At 36.5% G+C, this 22,696-nt stretch overlaps 1 protein-coding gene across 1 annotated transcript in view; it reads right to left on the bottom strand.

Moving 5' to 3' along the window:
- Faf1 (Fas associated factor 1) overlaps window positions 1-22,696 on the bottom strand; it is a 307,082-nt gene that overhangs the window by 32,531 nt on the left and 251,855 nt on the right. The window contains exons 16-17 of the mRNA XM_021200199.1: window positions 4,575-4,655; window positions 4,027-4,104 (exon numbers count right to left, since the gene is read on the bottom strand). Of these exons, the coding sequence (XP_021055858.1) occupies window positions 4,027-4,104; window positions 4,575-4,655 (159 nt within the window). The remainder of the gene's footprint in view (window positions 1-4,026; window positions 4,105-4,574; window positions 4,656-22,696) is intronic.

Genomic DNA, 22,696 nt, shown 5'->3' with positions numbered 1-22,696 from the left:
CCCCCCCCCCAAAAAAAAAGATTATGTAGAAGGTTAGAATAGAATCATGGGCTCAAGTCAGGTGGCCTTTAGATAAGTTTGTAGTAGCAGTTAGTAGAGAAACATTTGAGTTTTGTAAATATTTTTAAAGTAGGTCAAAACACAACATAATCATTAAATATGTATGTGAAAGAAAAAAGTCATGCATGATACTAAGGTTTGCACTCATACTACTAGAAATATTTTCTATTTATTAAGGTAGGAAAGGTACAGAAAGCAGGTTTGGGTGGGAAGGGTGAAATCAGTTTTAAGATTTTTAGATAGATGAAATTTGTGATACATATTAGCGATGTAAGTGAAGATGATGGGCTAGCAATAAGAATCAAGAGAATGTGTCAAGGCTTCTACTAATATAATTTCTGCTTCTTTCCTTTCTCTCTATTTTATTTCCTTTCTCTTTCTCTATTTTATTTTATTTTTTGAGACAGGGTTTCTCTGTGTAGCCCTCACTGTGCTGGAACTCACTATGTAGACCAGACAGGCCTCAAACTCACAGAGAGAGATCCTCTTGTCTCTGCCTCCCAAGGGCTGGGATTAAAGGTGAGTGCCACCATTACTTGACATAATTTCTGTTTTCTTGCTATCAACATTACTTTTTTTTTCCTACTCCAGAAGGCATCAAAGCTTAAAAGGAAACAATTTTGGGTAGACAGGAAAAAGCTTAACTTTGGGAAAAAAAAAAAAAAACTAGAAAAAGTGAGTAACTTTGTGTTAATTCTTTCCCATCAATAATTCTTTAAAACATGGCTCTTTCAAGCATAGCTTTAATAAATGAACATTCTCTAAGTATGTCCAGGTACTGTTCTTTAGTAAACTCTGTGCCTTTCTCTATGTATTCGTATCTGAAGCCTTTCCCTTGGCTTTCCATCTAATGATTAATCCAATCAAACTGCCATTCTGCTTCATGTAATGTTGGGTACCCAGCTACCCTGCCCTCTGTGAAGTCTTTCTTGTCTCTCTCCACCTTTAGAAGCCACCTCCTTTCTCCACACATTTTCAGCACTCTACTGCTTTAATGATTTGGATAATGTACATTATTATCTTTACTTGTTTATTTTATATTTGTCTATCTCTTGCACAAGGTAAAGAACTTCTTGAGGGCTGAACTATGTCTTACATTTAAACATAGGAAGTTATCTAACAATATAAGTTACATAAGCAACTAACTTAATGAGACTGACCTAAAACAAAACTCGTGTGCTGAAATATGTTAGCAGGTATTCCGTGAAAACAACAGAAGATCAAGGTAAGGCTAGAATAAAAACAAGCAAAAACAGCTAGTTTTTAAGGCTAGGACTTACAAAAAACAATTTGGTAAGGAATATGTGAGAAAACACTACTGCCAAAACGTTTATTTTTGTGGGAAAATATCAATGGAAAGGTGTAAGAAATGACTAGCTGCAATGTTAAGCTGCACCCACTGCCCTAATCCCTATCTTTTTACATGTTAACAGCTGGAATCAATATACAGGGAGAATTGTTTCCGATATGAAATGCTTAGGGCAAAGGTGCTCTAGATTTCAGAGGATTCTTGTTTGGGGATATTTACATGTATGTGCAGTCTTTTATAAGAGGATATGCCTTACAAATACTTAAAAAATAAAATTTTAGCCCAGGATAAATTTATGTAAATTATTTGAAGAAAGTATCAATCACATGTAGTGAATTTTTGTGTACTTAAAATTCTTTTAAAATTATTTTTATTTTATGTGAGTGTTATGTTTCCATTTATGTATGTGCAGTACATGTGTAGGTGTTCTGTGTCTACAAAAGCCAGAAGAGGGTGCTGGATTCCCTAGATCCTCTGGTAGAGTAAGTAGCCAGGGTTCTTAACCACTGAGTCATTTCTCCAGATCAAATTGTATAGTCTTGACATTTGAGCAAGCTGGTATGATTAAAGAGAAAGGGCATAGTGGCTGACACCTGTAATCTCAGTACTTAAAAAGGCAGAAGCAGGTTGATCTCTGAGTTCAAGACCAGCCTGGTTTATACTATCTGTTCCAGCCTATGTAATATGACTGTCTCAAAAACAAACAAATGAATAACAAAACAAGTCCAAATATGGGGGTGGGGAGCACTGTGAAAGAGGGCAAAAAAAAAAAAAAAAAAAAAAAAAAGCAGGAATCTCTCAAGTTTTAAAATTGTATTTCCTTAAAAAAATTAAAACTGTATTTACTTATTACATTAGTTGATCAATAGTGTGTGTGTGTGTGTGTGTGTGTGCATGGCTCATGTGTGGAGGTCAGAGGACAACTTGTGGGAGTCAGTTCTCTATTTCCAACATTCAGGGCCTAATGACCAAATCCAGGTAGTCAGGCTTCGTGGCAAGCATCTTTACTTGCTAAGTCATCTCAGCTCTTTAAACACTATTGAAATAGCTTAAAAGAATAGTTGATAAATCTCGTGGGTATAAAGTCTAGAAAATCCCTACATATATGACTGCTCTAGACACATACAATGGTACATGGTCTGACACTGGACTGGAGCATGGGGAAGAGCATAAGCTTCATAGTCATGAAGATGTAGGTGAGGAGCTCAGCTCTTTCTATTTCTACACATGACTTACTGAGGCTCATTTTTATTACCTGTGAAGACAACTCTTTAACTTGTGGCTTGTTTACTAAATAAGCATATTCAAAGCAGCCACAGAGTTAAGACAAATGCACTTCAATGAGCTGTTTCCTGTCTAGAGAACCAGGGTTTGTATGTGTGGCAGAAACTCATTACCTGTAAGATCATGGACAACATGTCATTCAAGATCTAGCTCAAATATTACTTCTTCATACGTTGTCAGACTATCAAAGCTATGAAGGATTTTTTTCCTTGTCTTACTCCAAAACTTTCTTATTTACACTGCGCCACTTAGTACAATCTTACCCTACTGATTTGTGCTTCTTTACAGACATGTTACATATTCTTGCTAAGATTTAATTTGTTGTTGTAGGTAGAAAACATTTTATTACTATTTGTTTCCCTTGGCATGTTTGGTACAATTCTTGCTGTTATTGTAATCTTTAATGTGGGGCAGAGTAGATATGCCAAAGAAAGAAAAAAAAGAAAAAAGGATAAACACATTAAGAGTAAACAGATCACCCTCTGGCCACTAGCAGTACACAGTCACACACACACCCACACACACAAAGAAACAGGTGAAATAAGTGAAAAACCGAAAGGATGGCATCATTACCAAGAATGACAACTAAATCACTTTATCAGTTAGACCTCTAGGTTTTTTATAACTTCTCAGATAGTTTCTATTTTTTATTTAGTGAACCAAGTTATTGACCTTATATCTAGAAAAGCATTCTAAATGCTTTTGAAAGAATCATCTGATGCTCTTTCCCTTATTCCTACTACCCTTAAGCATGCATCTATCTCAATGTTTACTATTCTAGTACCATAATTCTGTATTTTAAAGACTGTGTTCCAGATGAATTTGCAAATTGCCCTAAAAAAAAAAAAAAAAAAAAAAAAAGACTGTGAATTATGGCAGGGCAGATTCCGTATCTGCATGACTATCTACTAAGACAGCAAGGTACATAGTATAAAAAACACAGTGAGTATAATTTTTCTCTATATTGATATAGACATGAACACAAAAGGAAATTATCAGCTGAATAAACTAGGCGCTCAATGCAAGACACTGTAGAAGAAACACTGTATTTTTGATAGTAAAGTTTAGGGAAAAGATTGAAATATAGATTGTATATTCTCAGTGTAAGAAAATAAGAATGATGGGAAGTGCCTATTTAAGGCAACAAATAGAGGATAAAAACAAAAATAAGCGAAAACTAGGAATCTAATACTTTATCAAGTTCTTTATAAGAGTTCCACACTAGTTTTTTATAAGATCAGGGATAAATCTTCTGAAGCTAGGTTTAGTCTCTAATACCAACATGAACCCAGGAAAAGCACAATTATGTTGTAAAAATATTAATAGACTCACTAGCAAGTACAATAGCATTCCTTTCTTAAATTATGCCCTACCTCGCGTTCCTCTTCTTGCTCTTTGCGAATCTGCTCCAAACGAAATTGCTCTGCCATCTCTCTCTCATGAGCTTCTCTCTGTTGATACAATGAACAAAGAGTAAATATTCAATAAATATATCAAAAAATAATAAAACAAAGGAATCAAGCTCATATAGGATTATGATAAATGTTTAACAGAGTACTGAATTCTGCTATGAGGAACTTTATTATTTTTACTGTATTATGTGATTCAACTGAGTTGCTTCTACTGGGACACAGGAGAAGAAAAAGAAAGAAGTTATATCTAAAGGGGTTATTCAACATAATGTACATGGGCATTGTGGTAATAACCATTTTTTTTGGTGGGGGGGGAATAAGAATGGAAATAAAACCAACATCACAAAACACGAATGGTGACACTAGATCCTAGCACTCTGGAGGTAGCAGCAGGAGGATCAGAAGTACATTCATTCTTGGCTATATAGCAAATTAAAGGCCAACCCAGAATACAGAGACATTCGGACAACCAAAAACCATTTAGAATTCAGTTACTTGACCAAACCTACCTTTGCCCTGTCGGCTTCAAGGGAAAGGCGATAGGCCTCATCTTGCTCTCTCTTCACATTTTCTCTGGCTTCACGTTCATCCTTAAATAAAAGATTCAGGTAAAGTTTCATCATTTTTGTTTTTAAAGAAAAAAAGGAAAATTGTTTTACTTTCTTTTTAAATGAATTAATGTATTACAATTAAATAACGAACTTTTAAAGTATACAGAATAAACCAATAAGCAGGATGAACAACCTAGCCCTACCTTTTATAAACTGACCATGTGACTATTTGTAAGCTTCATAACACCTCTGAAAAACCTCCATTCCCTTTACAGTAAATTGAAATATTGCGAGCTACTGTGAGAATTAAATGTGCATATGAATTGTAGTAAAGCAGGGAACACTTAAGTTATTTGCATAATTACATTCTTCTCCCCCTGTTTCCTGGTTTGGAGCTTTTTAGCACTGGTACTAAGAACTGGGAAGGAATTTAAAAAAAAGCTGAAAGCAAAATACCCTTGTTAACCTCACTTCATACAATATCACTAAAATTTCAGTTGTTAAAACAAACAACCTGCTGCATGTTGGTGGCACACGCCTTTAATCCCAGCACTTGGGAGGCAGAGGCAGGCGGATTTCTGAGTTTGAGGCCGGCCGGGTCAACAAAGTGAGTTCCAGGACAGCCAGGGCTACACAGAGAAACCCTGTCTCAAAAAACAAAAACAAAAACAACAAAAAGACAAACAACCACTCCTCTTTTGGTTGCTAGGCACTTCCCTACTACAGTCATACTCAAACTATACAGCCAACAGAAGTCATCTGGGCCAAAATCTTTTACAATATTGTGTGTGTGTGCGTGTGTGTGTGTGTGTGTGTGTGTGTGTGTGTTTGTGACAGAATTAAGTCACACAATCTCAGAAAGAAAGAAATCACGTTTTCTCTCTCATATGCAGAATCTAGCACACAATACACATACATGTGGTACACCAAACCATGAAGAAAAAAGAAGCAGAAAGGCTAAACATAAGAGGCTGGCGAGCTAACGAGCTTCCAACTTTCCAGCCCTGGAGTTGCAAACCGTAGTGATGAGCGTGCTAGGGATCCCAACTCAGGGCCTCGTGCTTGAGAAGCCCTTGCCTGACAGAGTCATAGCCATGCCCTCTTTGAATCCTGTTAGCTTCTGAAGTGAGTATACCGTCTGCCTACACTGAACTCTTGATTTTATATGAAATTAAAAATTAATTAACAGAATTTTTCTTTGTAAAATCCATTAGAATATCCAATATACACATACCAAGTCTGGCTACATATTTAAATTTAATAAATAAATGCACACGGGAGTACAAGTTTTTCTTTCAGTCACTGTTGAATTAAACGAAAAACTATAGTCATAAATATTTGCCTACTTCTGACTTGTAATTGGAAATTTCATTTCTCTTTCTTTCCTTTTCCAATTAGCTACACGCTTTCTCAAGACAGAACGCTTTCAGCATTCTCTCTGACACCTAGTCAAAACTGGCCTTCTAATTCCAATATTTAGGTAATTATAAAGCAAAAACAGATATAATAATACAAGGAAACAAACATTATACATAAAAATGGATCTTAAAACATACTAGACACATATGTAGCAGTATATTTTAACTATGCAGACATATTTCCCTCTAAACTATATTTTTTACCAACTGAAAGGTAATTTTTCACTCTGCTCTTCTTATGAGGTTTTATGGTCACTTGATAGAATCAACAAGGCACATTCTGTTTTGTTTACATGTTCATTCAATTAATTTATTATTCTGTAAATATCTTTCCTTAAACCATACATAATTATGCATAATGGCTACTTAGATAGCTCATCCAAACCAGTTACTCTGTACTCTAGTTCCTCCATCCTAACAGAGGAGGAGCAATGTGTGGGCTGGCACACTTGGGCACAACTCCTGGTGCTGCCAATGGCAAGCTCCATGAATGGGTAAATGTTTTCCTTTTTAGATGTCAAAGGATCAAACTCTTACAGATCCTGTGTGTCTCTAGATAAATATTTTCAAGATTATCTATTTTTAGAACGCAATCAACAAGTTATAAGAATAACCTTGCCCCTTTCTACTTAGTTTTGGTTTCAGGAAACTCTGTGCTTCCCTTTAAAGCATTTATTAAATTGCAATTATGTATCATGTATGTATCCAATATATAGACAGGATCCTTCCTATGATACAGGGTAAGCATCACAAAGAAGAAAGTCTGTCTCTAGTATATACTGCTATATTTTACATTCTCCTGATAGTTTCTGAGAGGTGTATATTAAGTATAGGCTAAATAAATAAATGTAACTGTGTGTGTGTGTGTGTGTGTGTGTATAGAGGTGCACTCATCTGTGTCAAGTGTCTTCTGCTATTGTACTAAACTTTAGTTGTTGTTTTTTAACTCTTCTCTCATACAATACATACCTACAACATTTTCCTCTCCCTCCACCCCTCCCAGCCTTTCACACCACCTCTCCTGTCACCAGATCCACTGTTCCTCTGCTTACCTTCAGAAAAGAGCAAGTCTCCCAAGGATATCAACTAGACACAGCATAACAAGATACAATAAGACTAGGAACAAACCCTTATATCAAGGCTAAACGAGGCAACCCAGTAGAAAGAAAAGGGTCCCAAGAGCAGACAGAGATAGCCCTACTCCCACTGTTAGAGGTAGCCAAAGACCTCAAACTAAACAAGTATTACATATATGCAGAGGACTTCACACTGACTCATGCAGGCTCCATGATTGCCACTTCAGTATCAGTGAGCCCCATGAGCTCTGCTTAGCTGATTCAATGGGCTGTGTTCTTCTGGTGTCCTTGATTAGTTTTTGAGAGAAAGTATCTCAAATCCTGGGCTCACTAATTTGACCAGGTTCCTTGACCAGAAGCCCCTGGGATCTTACTCTCATTCTTGGGGTTATAGATACATACTTCCAGAATCCAACTTGAAATCCTTATATACAGTAAATACTTTACCTATGGAGGGTTTTTTTTTTTTTTTTGGTTTTTNGAGACAGGGTTTCTCTGTGTAGCCCTGGCTGTCCTGGAACTCACTTTGTAGACCAGGCTGGCCTTGAACTCAGAAATCTGCCTGCCTCTGCCTCCCGAGTGCTGAGATTAAAGGCGTGTGCCACCACGCCTGGCCTACGGAGTTATTTCTGCAGAGCACTCTCTTGCAATTTCCTTCTTTCTTTGACATGTTCTCACTATGTAGTCCTGGCTAGCTAGCCTCAAACTCACGGAGCTATGCCTGCTTCTGCATCTCAAACACTGGTATTAAGGACATGTGCCATTATGCTTGATTTTTTATTTTTATACTGGCTTCATGTAGCCCAGGCTGGCCTTGAACAACTGAATTTATTGTCTGTGCCTTTTTGAGTGCTAAGATTACAGGCATGTGCCACCAGGCCTGGCTTCTATTTTCATTTATTTATTTTGATGTAGGGGATTAAACCTAGGGCTTTGTACATGCTCAACACAGGATATATCACTGAGCTACACCCTCAGCTCCAAGTGCACGATGGATAAACAATCATCTTTTTTAGGATAAAGCATCAATTGTTAGCAGTGAAAAGAGGAAAAAAGGTATAGCTCACCCACAAAGCAGACTGTCTGCCTGGTCAATGTAGTCAACTGGTTGGGCAGGACTGACCTGTTGTGATACTATGTACATCCAACAAAGGGACAAACTACCTCAGCTGGGAACCATTTAAGCACAACCACAGTTCATAAAACAATCATTCTAAGTAAATAGTTCTGTTCTAGAACAGATCGTTGCAAATATAAAAGGATGTTAAATTCAAGATATGTGCCCCAGAATGTGCCATCTGTTGTAGAGGATTTCCTAAACCAACTAGTCACTGTCATGCCTGCCTTTCTTTTCTTTCATTTTGCCACAAATATTCATTAAGTATCAATTTTACATTTGCCATAACATTAGCACTGGGGATATTAAGAAGGCTGATAATCAACTTGTGACATCATTAACATTTTGTGAAAGAACATACTGATCTATTTTTTTTTGTTTTGTTTTTTGTTTTTTTGGTTTTTTTCGAGACAGGGTTTCTCTGTATAGCCCTGGCTGTCCTGGAACTCACTTTGTAGACCAGACTGGCCTCGAACTCAGAAATCCACCTGCCTCTGCCTCCTGAGTGCTGGGATTAAAGGTGTGCACTACCACGCCCAGCTACTGATCTATTGTTAAGTGCTCAGGGCTAGGTTACTCTCTTCTTGTTCCTTAAATGCTGTATTCTGCTCCATCAGCTCTATTGCTCAAAATTATACCTGTCTTTCATATACTTTTATAAATATAAGAGGACTAATATGGCCAAAGGAGCAACTTTAGAGATGGAGAATGAAGATGGGTAAGGGCATGATCCTATCTAATAAAGCTAGTGGCAGAGCTTAGTAGGGAATTCAGGGCTCCTGAATGCTTTCCCATCTCTTTCATGCTTATATGCCCTCCTGACCATCATGGCAGAAGAACTTCTTGAACACATGTAATTCAGAATGAAATGTCACAAATTCATTATTATCTTCTTGTGTGTTTACAGTTATTTGTACATGGGTATTATTTGTTTTTATCTTTTCTATGAACCTTTTCACCTGTCCTATTCAAAGCAACCTCTAACTTGGAGAATTAGAGGTAATACTGTTGAGGCACCCCTGATACACATATTACACTATATTATTAGACTTTAAAGAAATCCCAGGGGTTAGGGTTAAACTTAATCTACAAATTTACTTTCATAACCTGAAGTGTGCCTCTTGACACTACTACTGTGGCCATCAAATATGTCTTTGCAGAGTGAACTCTAGGCCAGCCTTGGTTACAGAGTGAGACCTTGTCTAAAAAAAATTTGAAAAAGGAAGGAAGGAAGGAAGGAAGGAAGGAAGGAAGGAAGGAAGGAAGGAAGGAAGGAAGGGCTCATAAAAAATTAAGAAATACTTCCATGTACCAAAAAATGCTATGGAGAAAAGATAAATCTACAAAATGTCATTAATATTTACAAATCATGTATTTGATAAGAAAAAGGGCAAGGGTCAAGTAGATATCTTTAAATAAATCCATAAATGTCCAGTAAGAATGTAATTATAGGGCTGGCGAGATGGTACAGTGGTTAAGAGTGCCAACTGCTCTCCCGAAGGTCCTGAGTTCAAATCCCAGCAACCACATGGTGGCTCACAACCATCTGTAATGAAACTTGATGCCCTCTTCTGGAGTGTCTGAAGACAGCTACAGTGTACTTACATATAATAAATAAATAAATCTTAAAAAAAAGAATATAATTATAGTAGTATTCACAATAGCCAGAAGGTGGAAAAAACTCAAGTGTCCACAAACAGAAAGGAGAACATACAAATGTGGTATACAAATACATACATATACACACTTACACACAAATGGAATATTAATTCAAGTATAATAAGAAATGATACTACAATATAAATAAACCTTAAGGACACTATATTAATGAAAGATAACTATGAGAGAATAAATACCATATATTTCTGTTTATATAAGGTAAGCAGGAAGCCTCACACAGACAGAATCTAGAGCAGAGATTTCTGTAGGGGAGAAGAGCTGTTACTGGACTGGCTAGAAATGCTAGTTCAGTAGTGAATCAGTGAGCTGAGTAGATATCCTGCCCGCTTCCTGATGTTAACAGAAAACAGCTATATTAACGGTCTTCATTTGCAGTAAAGACAAGTTTCTTTAATGTGAACTGAGGTATAAGGAAAAGTATTTAGAATGCCATAAAGAATTCTGTTGGTTTGGTAAAGTAGTTTAGATGGTTTTCCTTTAAGACCAATGACCTCACTAGCTTCCAGCACCAGGCATGATTTCCCTATTGCTGAGTAGACCTTAAGTTTAATTAGAGAGGAATTGTTATTGTCAAGGGATGTGTGCCACTATTGAACTATTTTGGATATTTGGTCATGCTAGTCATGGTTATGTATGGCTCATAGGCATCATAGCTGGTAGCATTATTGATTGCTTCCTTTCCTCGACAGCTTATATAGCAACTTCGGGTTCTGTAAAAAGTAATCCTTAGGGAGGAGTCTTTCGGGTAAGATCAAGCTTCGATTCTTACAGTCCTTCCTTTGCCTGAAGTAAACAGTATCTTTAGCAATAGGGTCTTACATTCAATCTCTGGGAGGTGCCCAATGACAACATCAATAATCTATTATTGTTTTAATAGTTTCTTGGATTCCCTGACAATACAACTGTTCAAAACACAAATAACAACTGACAGTGGGGTGTCTATACACAACAGATACATAGACAACACAATTACCATAGCTACAGCTCAAGGAACATAGAGCATGAGAGGGTGGAAAGGGGGCAGAGGACCAGGAAGGCTGCTGTGAAATTCTGCCCTTTACAACAACAGGGGAGCTACATGCATGACAACCCAACAATATGGCTGCCTAACCAGCACCTGAACAATGACAACACCAATAGACATGCTATTGAGGAAAGTGGAATTCTCACAGGCCCCATCCCTAGAGAAGAACTAATGACTGCTGAGAGAGGGAGAATTAGTCTTCCTCAGCAATGAGCCTTCTAATGGTTATCTAGTACAAAGTGGTCATCCCTGAAATCATGTACATAATCAGCAACACTAAATGGACACAGCAGGCTGTACTTATGTAACTGTGAACTTAAACATATATGTAACAAGAACAATTAGAACTGACAGATGGCTTAGCAGTTAAAAGCACTGACTGATCTTCCAAAGGACCCAGGCTCAATTCCCAGAACCCATAAGACCGCTGACAACTGCCTGTAACTTCAGTTCTAGGGTATCCTACACCCTCACAGATACATTAAAGCATGTAAAAAATAAGATGAAAATAAATTAAAAATAATAATTAAAGAAAAATGAAGCCAAGACATTGAAAATCTGTCCTTTCTTTCTTTCTTTCTTTCTTTCTTTCTTTCTTTCTTTCTTTCTTTCTTTCTTTCTTTCTTTCTTTCTACCTACCTATCTATCATCCATCTACATCTATCTATCTATCCATCCAACCATCTATCCATCCAACCATCTACCCACCCATCTATCTATCTATCTATCTATCTATCTATCTATCTATCTATCTATCTATCTATCTATCTATCAGAAGTTATCAGTAGGTTTTTATCTACTGTATATTATGTTAAAGTCATTCTGTTCTAAATCTTATCACATTCAAAGGGTTTTGAGCATTTGAAGTGGTTTAGCTGTTGTCTTCATCCACTACAGGGTGAACCACACTGGTTACACTTTGTTTGTTTAAAAGCAATTATTTTAATGATTACTTCTTCACCTGTACTGACTAATTACCCCCCATGATTTATTTATCTATTTATTTATTACTTTATTTTTTACCATTCTTCATATGGCAAGAATAATTGAAAATTGTCTTTTACCTCATGAACTTCAGAGGTCTAGCATTGAAGAGAATTTGAAATGACAAGAAAGAAAGAAAGAAAGAAAGAAAGAAAGAAAGAAAGAAAGAAAGAAAGAAAGAAAGAAAGAAAGAAAGAAAAAGAAAAGAAAAGAAAAGAAAAGTTATACATAATGGAAAGGGAGATGTAGAACTCCCTTTATTCAGAAAAATAGTAAGTTGTGGGAAATTTATGAATTCTATGAAAGTCAATTAATAAGTGAATTAGCAGGACTGCAGGATATAAGACATAAGCAAACAATTACATTTCTATATACTAACAATAAATTATCAGAACTTACAAGTTGAAATACATCAGTTATAAAAGCATAAAATACATGAAATATTGTGAAAAGCACACAAATAATCTGTACATCAAAGGTAGTAAAATATTATTAAGAAACTAAGGATCTGTTCAAGGGCAGCCTGGTCTATAGAGTTCGAGAACAGTCAAGGCTATATACAAAGAAATTCTGTCTTGACTCCTCAACCCCTCATATCACCCAAAGGAAACTCAGGATCTAAGTAAATGGAAAGAAATTACTTTCATGTATTAGAAAAATCAGTGTTTTTATGACAATTATCTCCAAAACTCGGGGTTTTTATGACAATTCTCTTTAAAAGATCTATGGATTAAACATAATTCCAACCAAAATACCTGAAGAAACTAGCAAACACATGGAGAAATGCATGGGACCTAGAACTACTGCAAAAGCTCTGAGAACAACCAGGACTCCTATGACTATCCAGATTCATCATGATGCTGAAGCAAATAGTGCCAGCATAAAGACAGAGCAAAGGGAAAGGTGGAATTCAGATATGGACCTATGTTCTATCAACAACTCCTTTTCCACACAGTCACCAAGTTAATTTGGTAGAAAAGGGTAGTGCTATAAATATGGTGCTAGAACTTCTAGATATCCATATAGCTCAAATCTCAATGCATAGGTCTATGTATGGAACAACTGAAATGGGTCATAGACCTAACTTTAAGCTCTGTATCAATTCTACCAGAGGGACACAGGCAAGCACAGTGATCATATGCTAGGAGACAATTCTACGTCTGATTCAAAAGCACAGAGACATAAAAGGAAAAAATGCTTTAGTTGAATTTAAATATAAAATTTAAAACTTGTGGTGATTGGATATGTTCAGTCCCCAAAGCTTCATGTGCTTAATGTTGGCCATAGGGACTGGCACTATTAGGAGGTGTGGCCTTACTGGAGGAGGTTTGGCCTCCTTGGAGGAAGTGTGTTACTGTGTAGGTGGACTCTGAAGTCTCCTTCTGGCTGCCTTTGGATCAAGATGTAGAACTCTCAGTTCCTTTTCCAGTACCATGTCTGCCTGCAGGCTGCCGTGCTTCCTGCAGTGTTTACGGACCGAACCTCTGAAACTGTAAGCCAGCTTCAACTAAACGTTTGTTGTTGTTTTTTTAAAGAGTTGCTTTGGACATGGTGTCTTTCCACATCAATAAAAATCCCAAGACACTTCTGTTCTCTTAAAGACAATAAAAACTGACTTTATAAGAGGAAGTAAACAAGGATATGGTAGTACTGACATTTCTGGTGAGAATGCAAAATGGCTTAGCTTCTTTGGAAAACATTTTGGCATTTTATGAAAGTATTCATCATACATAAACCATAAGTCTCAGGGTTCCAGTTCAAGTACTACTCTAGACAAATGAGAGGTTCCCATACATAAACATGCACACTAACTTTTATAGAAATTTTACTTGTGATAGCTCACAAATAAAATATAACCCCCAAATTATATCATCTGAAGTTACAGAATAAAAATACAAATCCTAAGAAAACCATAAATAAATAAATTGGTGTGACTATAAAAGAAAGTTTCTTTTATGACTGACTGAAAGTAACTACCACAAAAGACTACCAGAGCCACAGCCTTGCATGGAGTCTACTACAACCTGACATAAATAAACTTCTGCCAGCCTGGTGAGTGGTATTTGCCTACAAACTTAGCACTTGGAAAGAAGAGACAGGACGATGGTGCATTCAGTGCCATCCTGGGTTATGCAGAAATGATCTAAAAAGACAAACCAAAGTCAAACAAAAAGATTCATAAAGATAACCAAACATCTGACTGAAGACTGGCATAATCCCTGTTATTAATCTTCGTGGTCTAATCACATTGCTTCATTTTGCCTTTGACATTAAAACTTACTTCAGGTCTTGGCCTATTTGAATGAACCAACAGTTCACTATGATGCTATTCTATTTCGACAACAAATTGTTAATCGTAGAGACCACTTCACCAAACAACATAACAGAAATTTTAAAAAGCAAACCAGAAAAATGCAAATTATAAGCATAAGTAGGAGCTTTTGTCTAAACATTTCTTACTTAGAACAGTTACTAAAACCTCTGTCATGATGCTATATGGTAATTTCTCTTACAATTTTAGACAGTAGGTACATAAAGCCTTTAATCAATGATATTTGCATAAATTTCAAGCCAATCATGACTGAGTTCTTATGTTTTCAAACTTCATTGATTTAGAACTTGAAGAAGCTGTCTCAGAACTGCTCATCTGAAGAAAGTCAATACAGAAGACCAAGGCCTAAGAAGATAGCATTAAAATGAAGGATAAATGAGACTGATTAGCCTCATTCCCTAAAGTGAAACAAGAGAAAGAATGGAAACAAGCTTTTTCATTGATTTTACTGAGTGGAAATTATGAAGAAGACAGTTGGTAAAAGGTTATATCAAACTGCAGACGGAATGTCTTCCTATTGCCTGCTATCAGCATTCACAGTTATGTAAAATCTGCAGTGTTTGTTTTCAAGGACCACTGGACAAGAACTAATCTCAGGCTCATTTCAAATGTGCAAACTTTATCCTCATCACATTGCTAGTGGTTGTTGGAGGTCAAAATTACTCTATATATTGACAGGCTGTTTTAAGATCCAAGACTAACAGTGAATGAAAAATTTGAGTCTGTTAGAAGTAAGTTAGCCACAAAATATATTGTAAACTAGAATCATTTGGCTGTTTAACTGTTTGCTTGTTTTTAAAGTAGTTAGGTAAAACTTTCAAATGCAAATTATTTTAAATGCCACACTCCAGATGGTGCTTGGACAACTTGTGGAAAAACTTAAGTGCCATTAAACTATATATATGAAATGTTAACCATTTTATAGAAGCTCCACTTTCATTAAAAAATATTGACATTGATAAAAATCTAACCTACACCCAAAAAAATGGAAATTGTGGTATATCTACATACATGGAATGCTGTTCAGCAATGGAAATTGTAGTATATGTACGAGATATACTAATATACGAGATACTATTCGGCAATAATGAAATAATGATATATGTAACAATGCAGATGAATCTCAAAACTATCTGACAGTGAGAAAAGCTAGTTATAGCATGATTTAATCCTTCTTAAAACTATAAAATGCAAATAAATTTATACTGACAGAAAGAGCATCCTACTAGAGTTGGTAAAAAGACAGGCAAGAAAGTACAGAGTACAAAAAGCTTTTGGGAGGGATGTACAGTTCAAAATTTTGATGGTAGAGAACATTTTGTAGATATTTGTTAGAACTTATTAAACTATAGTTGTTTTTTTAAAGTGATCTTTCTTTGATGAGTCTCATTTGTATGTTTTTTTTTTTTTAACATTTATACTATGAGTAGTTTCTTTGCATAGATGTCTGTGTATCATGTGACTGCAGAGGTCAGAACAGCGTGTTAGATCCTCTAGAACAGGGTTATGGGTAGTTATGAACATCCATGTTGGTGCTAGGAATTGAACCCATGTCCTTTCCAAGAACAAGTGCTCTCAGTCACTGGGCCATCTCTCTAACCCCTAAACTGTACACTTCATTTAGGTATAAATAATCCATATTAATTTCTGCAAAGCCTTAGAAAATGTATGGCTGACAATACTTCAAAACATTAATAGATTACTCTGCATTTCCAAACACTGAGTAAGTGTAGTCTTTCTGCATATTCGTGCTAACATTTGCTCTTATTTGTCTTTTTGTTCTTAGCTATTCTAATTGGCATAAAATAAAATTTCAAAGTAATATATATTCCCCTGGAGGTTCCTCAACAGATTAAAAATACATCTACAAAATAATACAACTATACAATTCTTGAGCATATTCCTAAAGACTTCTATATCCTAGGACAGAAGAACCCATTCATCCATGTTCACTGCTGCTCTGTTCATAATAGCTCAGAAACAGAAACAGCCTAGATGTTCTGTTAACTGATGAATGAGTAAGGGAAATGAAGTACATTAACATCATGGTGTATTATTCAGCTGTAAAGAACACAATTATGAATCCAAAGGTAAATAGGTGGAGCTAGAAACAATCATATTGAATGAGTTAGCCTAGACCCATAAAGACAAATGCCACATGTTCCCTCTCATGTGAGGATAATAGTTTTTAATCTTTAGATATGGGAGTTTAAGTTAAGAATAGTGTTGAAGACTGGGAACTACTATAAGGTCATTTGTGGGGTGGTAGTGAATTTCAAGGGAAGGAGATAGAAAGTAGTGATGTGAAGTGATGAGGAGAAATAATGGAACAGGAAGGCTTAAATGGAGTTTTTATCTTTAGAGTTATAGAATAGCACATCTCTCAACCCTCGCAAGAGAAACTTTTTACAATAAATGAAAAGTAATATAAAGACTACCAACTGATCAGTATACAAAAAATAAATTTAAAAATGCTGGTAGAGAGAATATGGAGAAGGATACTAAAGAGCTTTGAAAATGTCATATGGAGAACACGCACAGGATCATAGGATCAGAGAAGGATACATCATCTGTCCCAACACCAGGAGTAACTATGACCAGTGGCACAAGTTCCTTCCTGTCTGTCTGGGTTGGTGCCCTGAGCAGACCTTGGGCGTAAATTCTGAAGCCAGTCCCACAACACCCAGAGGAAGTTCCATTCCCAGGTGCTCTAATACACCCAGGATCCCAGGAGCTTGGACATACCAGGATCTCAGGATCACAGAGATAGCTTGAATCTGAGGAGTTCTGACACAACCAGGATTACAGGAAGGACAGGCCCCAGTCAGATATAGCCAGGGCAGGTAGCACTAGAGATATTCAGATGGCGGGATGCAAGCATAAGAACATAAGCAACAGAAACCAAATAGCAAGTGCTGGATACAGCATCATACCGGAAGAGCAAGATTCAGATCTAAAATCACTTCCCATAGATGATATCTATGTCCTTTTAAGAAGGACATAGATAGCTCCCTTAAAGAAATACAGGAGAACAAAGGTAAACAGCTAGAAGCCCTTAGAGAGGAAACAAAAATTCCCTGAAGAATTACAGGAAAATACAATCAAACAGGTAAAGGAAATGAACACAACTATCCAGAATGTAAAACTGGAAATAGAAACAATAAAGAAATCACAAAGGGAGACAACCCTGGAGTCAGAAAACCTAGGAAAGAGATCAGGAGTCATAGATGCAAGCATCACCAACAGAATACAAGAGATATAAGAAAGAATCTCAGGTGCAGAAGATACAATAGAAACACTGACACAAGAGTCAAAGAAAACGCAAAGAGCAAAAAGCTCTGAACCCAAAGCATCCAGGAAATCCAGGGCACAATGAGAAAACCAAATTTAAGGATAATAGGTATAAAAGCGAGTGAAGATTCCCAACTTAAAGGGCCAGTAAATATCTTCAACAAAATTATAGAAGAAAACTTCCCTAAAGAAAGAGATGCCCATGAACATATAAGAAGTCTACAGAACTCCAAACAGATTTGACCAGAAAAGAAATTCCTCACATCACATAATAATCAAAACAAAAAATGTAGTAAACAAAGAAAGAATTTTAAAATCAGTAAGGGAAAAAGGTCAAGTAACATATAAAGGCAGGCCTACCAGAATTATACCAGATTTCTCACCACAGACTATAAAAGCTAGAAGATCCTGGGCAGATGTCATGCAGACCGTAAGGGAACACAAATGCCAGCCCAGGCTACAATACCCAGCAAAACTCTCAATTACCACAGATGGAGAAAACAAGATATTCCATGACAAAACCAAGTTTACACAATATTTTCCCACAAATCCAGCCCTACAAAGGAAAATAGATGGAAAACACCAACACAAGGAGGGAAACTACACCCTAGAAAAAGCAAGAAAGTAATCTTTCAACAAACCCATACAAACATAATTCCACCTCTAACAACAAAAATATCAGGAAGTAAAAATTACGCTTCTTTAATATCTCTTAATATGAAAATTAATATTACTAATATATCCTAATCATTGAAATTCAAAAAAATGAGGAATTAGAAATTTGTTGGCTGTCATCCAGTGGTCCCTCTAATATGGCAATAGGAGAAATAGGTCCAATATTGTACAATCCATATACATTTTCTGCTTGTTTGTATGTGACAGTGTCTTGTTGTGTACCACATAATGGTCTTGAAATTATGCTTCTCCTAACTCCGCCTCTCTATTAGTAGGATTGTTTATTTAATGTTTTACACAATACTACGGTTTTCAGAACAGTTTACATATTTGAAAATTATTTATACAGCTAAAAGAAACATAGACAATTAATTTGGGAGGTGGCTTGTAAGAGAACAACAGTGAGACTGAATCTTTTGCTTGATATTTATAATTATTGTATCTATATTGAAGAGGACCTTATAAGTTATTCTTTTTCTGAAATGAACGCTTTTCAAAATCATCACAGTCAATGAATCAGAATCTTACTCTCACTTAATGCCACCCTCCAAGCAGAACCATTGTTCACTGAAACAGTTGATGAATGACTTCATGGACAGACTGTCTTAATACCCACATCACTTCTTAAATGAATGTAACCTGTTCCCTGTGGGCTGAGAATGATGACAATCTCTCAAGTCAAATAACTTTGACTATAGCAGGAAACACGTATCCAAATAATTGTACCCACAATTCATACCTTGGTGCAGCAGAACTGTCAACTTTATTTTTGTTTTCAAGACAGGGTTTCTTTGTGTAGCCCTGGCTGTCCTGGAACTCACTCTGTAGACCAGGCTGTCATCAAACTCAGAAATCTGCCTGCCTCTGCCTCCCAAGTGCTGGGATTAAAGGCATGTGCCACCACTGCCTGGCAGAACTGTCAACTCTTAGCTTAGCTACTATGGAGGTAAAATCCTTTGGTGATATGAGGGACATTGAAATACAGCCTTATTACAATGAACTCCAATATCTAAAAATTGTTCTTATTTTGGGTTTGTACCACAGTAAGAAACAAGATTTTAAGGCACTACTAAAAACAAAACAATAACACAAATAAAAAGACTTTATTTATGTTCAGTTAATAACATGCCCATCATTTTTATGATTGACATAAAAATATATATTGTGCTGAATATAATTTAAAAATTAGTTCAATTTAAAAAAATGAAAAGTTGTCTGCAGACTTGAGAAGTCAAATACCAGACCATCCAAACTTCAGTTAAAACATGTCTTGACAAAATCCCACAAGGAGAAAAGGATACAACAAAGTCCTTTCTCCAACCAAGAAGCCGTTTGCAGTTGTTACATGCTGAGAATGGGAAAATCAGTTTTCACTAAAGAAGTGCCAGTGGGTATATAAACCATTCTCTAGGTAGGACCTATAACCCGGAATAATGGAGGAACACAAAATGGATTTCACCGCTTTTTAAAATTTTATGTTTGAGATTACAATGATATCATTTCCCCTTTCCTTCCTTCCTTCAAAGCTTCCCACACATTCCTTCTTGCTAGCTTTCAAGTTCAGGAAACTCTATGGGTGGGTGGGTGTGTTTGCTTTGTTTTTTGGGGATCATTTGTTGCTTTTTGGGTTTCATTCTCTTACTGATTTTTTTTTTTTTAGTTTGTCTGTTTTGATTTTTGTTTTATGTTACACCTTTCCTGTTTGTTTTTACAGACAGACCACGAAATTGGATGCATAAGGAGGTGAGGGAGTCTGTGAGGTATAGAGGAGGGGAAAGAATATCATCAAAAATATACTGTATGAAAAAATGTTTTTAAATTGAAGATATCTTGAAAAACGTAGAAAATGCGTATTTCGTGTGTGGAAGTGCCTTTTGCCTGTCCTTTTTGCCACTGATTTTTAACCTACATATTAATAATTAAACTGATAAAATTATCTTTGCATCTATAAATATAGTATAGCCACAGATTCTTTGTAATGTCTGGATGAAAGTATCTATTAAAATAATATGGGAATACTGAAAATAAAAGAGAAAAGAAAATGTCATATGGAAACCTACTGTAGAATTTCCCTAAGATACATATCTATTCACATATAAAAGGAGTTTAAGTGAAGTAACTCTAGAATGGGGTAGAATGCTACTCCCAGGCATCAACAGCTATCAAAACAAAAACAAACAAACAAAAAAACAAAGGCCAATGCTAGGGACAGGTTCCTTTTTAAAAAAAAAAATCTTGGGCAGTGAGATCCCATAGACCTCTCCCTTCAAAGACTACAGGCTACTCCCAATGTCCTTGGTTGCACCCCACAACTTCATGGTAAGATCTGTCACTGGAGGTGACATTCTTGGGTAATAGAACAGGGAGAAATCAAGTGGTGCCAACCTGGAAGCTTCATCCCTATTGGCTAGCTTTCATCATGCTGGGAGGTGATATGCATGGTACTAGGGAAGAAAATAATCAACAGTTTTATCCAGCTGTGAACCCAGAAAGCTACAATAATGACTGTCCTGGCAAGATATTCCCCTGGTACAATTGCAGTACCAATGGTATGGGAGTAACCAACAATTTTTGATGGGATGTAAATCTATTCCTCAAGATGGAATTCACATCTGGTACTGTTAACTGGGCCAAAATAACCCTGTGAATGGGTAGGTCATAGGCCCTAGGGAAGAATCTAATAATATAAATTTGCTAAGTGGACAAAGTAATAACCTACAGTCTTATCTTTATAGCTATAGATTAGCATATCTCTCAACTCTCACAAGGGAAGCTTCGTTTTACAATAAATAACAATTAATATAAAGACTGTCAACTGGTCAGTATGTAAAAAGTAAGAGACTGGGAAGTGCCCAGCTCTAAATAAGACTTCTAGATCACACTTCCTCCAACGAAGTCTCAAGCATCATTGCACAAAGTGGGTGGAAAGATTTTAAGAGCCAGAGGTAGTGGATGTCTGCAACAAGACAGTATTTGCTGGACATACCAGGGCCATTGAACATAAGAATTATAGCAGCTGCGACTGCTTGCTTTTCATGAGATGTAGCCAGATAAAATTCCTGTACAGATGAGGGAAGGGCTCATTAATGCTACCCTTCACCTCTGAGCTATCTGCAACTGCTGGCTGCTGTAGGAGAAGTCTCCAGAAATTTTTGCCTCTGTGAGGCCACCCATGTTCCAGTATATGGTCCTATACCCATGAACAGGCAGGTAGCACTGAGTTGTCTCAGGGGGTTAAAAAAAAAAAAAAAAAAAAAAAAAAAAAACATCAAGTCAGAGGGAAAAGTGGTACAGGAAACAGGGGAGAAGCTGGGAGGAGTATGATATGATCAAAATGTACTGTATGTATGTATGTATGTATGTATGTATGTATGTATGTATGTATTTCCCAACCTAAACAAACAAACAAACAAACAAACAAACCAAGTGGACAGGTTAAAAAGAAGACTGAAAGAAGGAACATTAATTAAATATAATCGACTTGAAGTTTCCCAAATTTTGGCACACAGAGATTCAAGGAAAACAAACACAAAAGAGAAGTTACAGATGATCAAATCTAATGTCCAAAAAGCATTTATGAAAGACTAAACATAAAGAAGCAAATCCATGGAGATGCTTCTGACTTCTCCAGTATAAAGAGAGGAACAGTGGCTATGAATCATTTCATGTTGTAACTCTTGGAACATACAACATGGACATCAATTTGGAGTGTGCCAGCAATTGGGCCCCACTCTAGACTGAATGAGTCAGAATATATGCTGTAAAAAAAGATGCCTGGTAAATCCTACTTCACACATCATTGTTCATGAGCAGCGATGCTTACTGGTCTCATAGAAAGCAATATTTCTGACAAAACTTGTGCTTTCGCATAGATTCCAGCAAAAGGCTTCTCAGTAAATTATTCTCAGAAGGACATGTCTATTAAGGCCATATACTCTAAGAAAGAAAAGAAAGAGCAAGCTGCAGCTAAACATGGAATTTCTTTCCAACATACTTCTGTTACATAGTAAGTCTAGCGAAAGGCTCTGGGGCAAAGGCAGAAGAGGAGAGAACACCACTAAGGCTTTCTTTCTGTAAAATACTCTCATTTCCTGTCTATCTCATCAAATCTATGATTAAGTATTTGTAAAGGAAATATTAATGAATACCCTTTCTATGTTTTTATCTATGAGTTTTAATCCTTTAAGTTTTGTATTTCAAAGTTTATAGAGCACTTTCACATGTATTCTCACGACAATCAGTTTGGCCAAAAGGGGACCTATTTATAGACAAAGAAAGTGAGACTTAGATTTTCGGGTTCTTTTCTAATTGAGACATCTGCAGTTGGGGTGTCGGTGAAGTTGTCTCTCCCTGTGTGAACATGGTGCGGACCAAAGCAAACTACGTCCCAGGAGCCTACAGAAAGGCGGTGGCTTCTCAAGCCCCTAGGAAGGTGCTTGGCTCCTCCACCTTTGTCACCAATTCTTCAAGTTCGTCGAGAAAA

This window comes from Mus pahari, chromosome 6, assembly GCF_900095145.1.
Source record: "Mus pahari chromosome 6, PAHARI_EIJ_v1.1, whole genome shotgun sequence".
Lineage (NCBI taxonomy): Eukaryota > Metazoa > Chordata > Mammalia > Rodentia > Muridae > Mus > Mus pahari.
The sequence above is the reverse complement of the archived record's forward strand: the minus strand, read 5'-3'. Positions and strand labels throughout refer to the sequence as shown.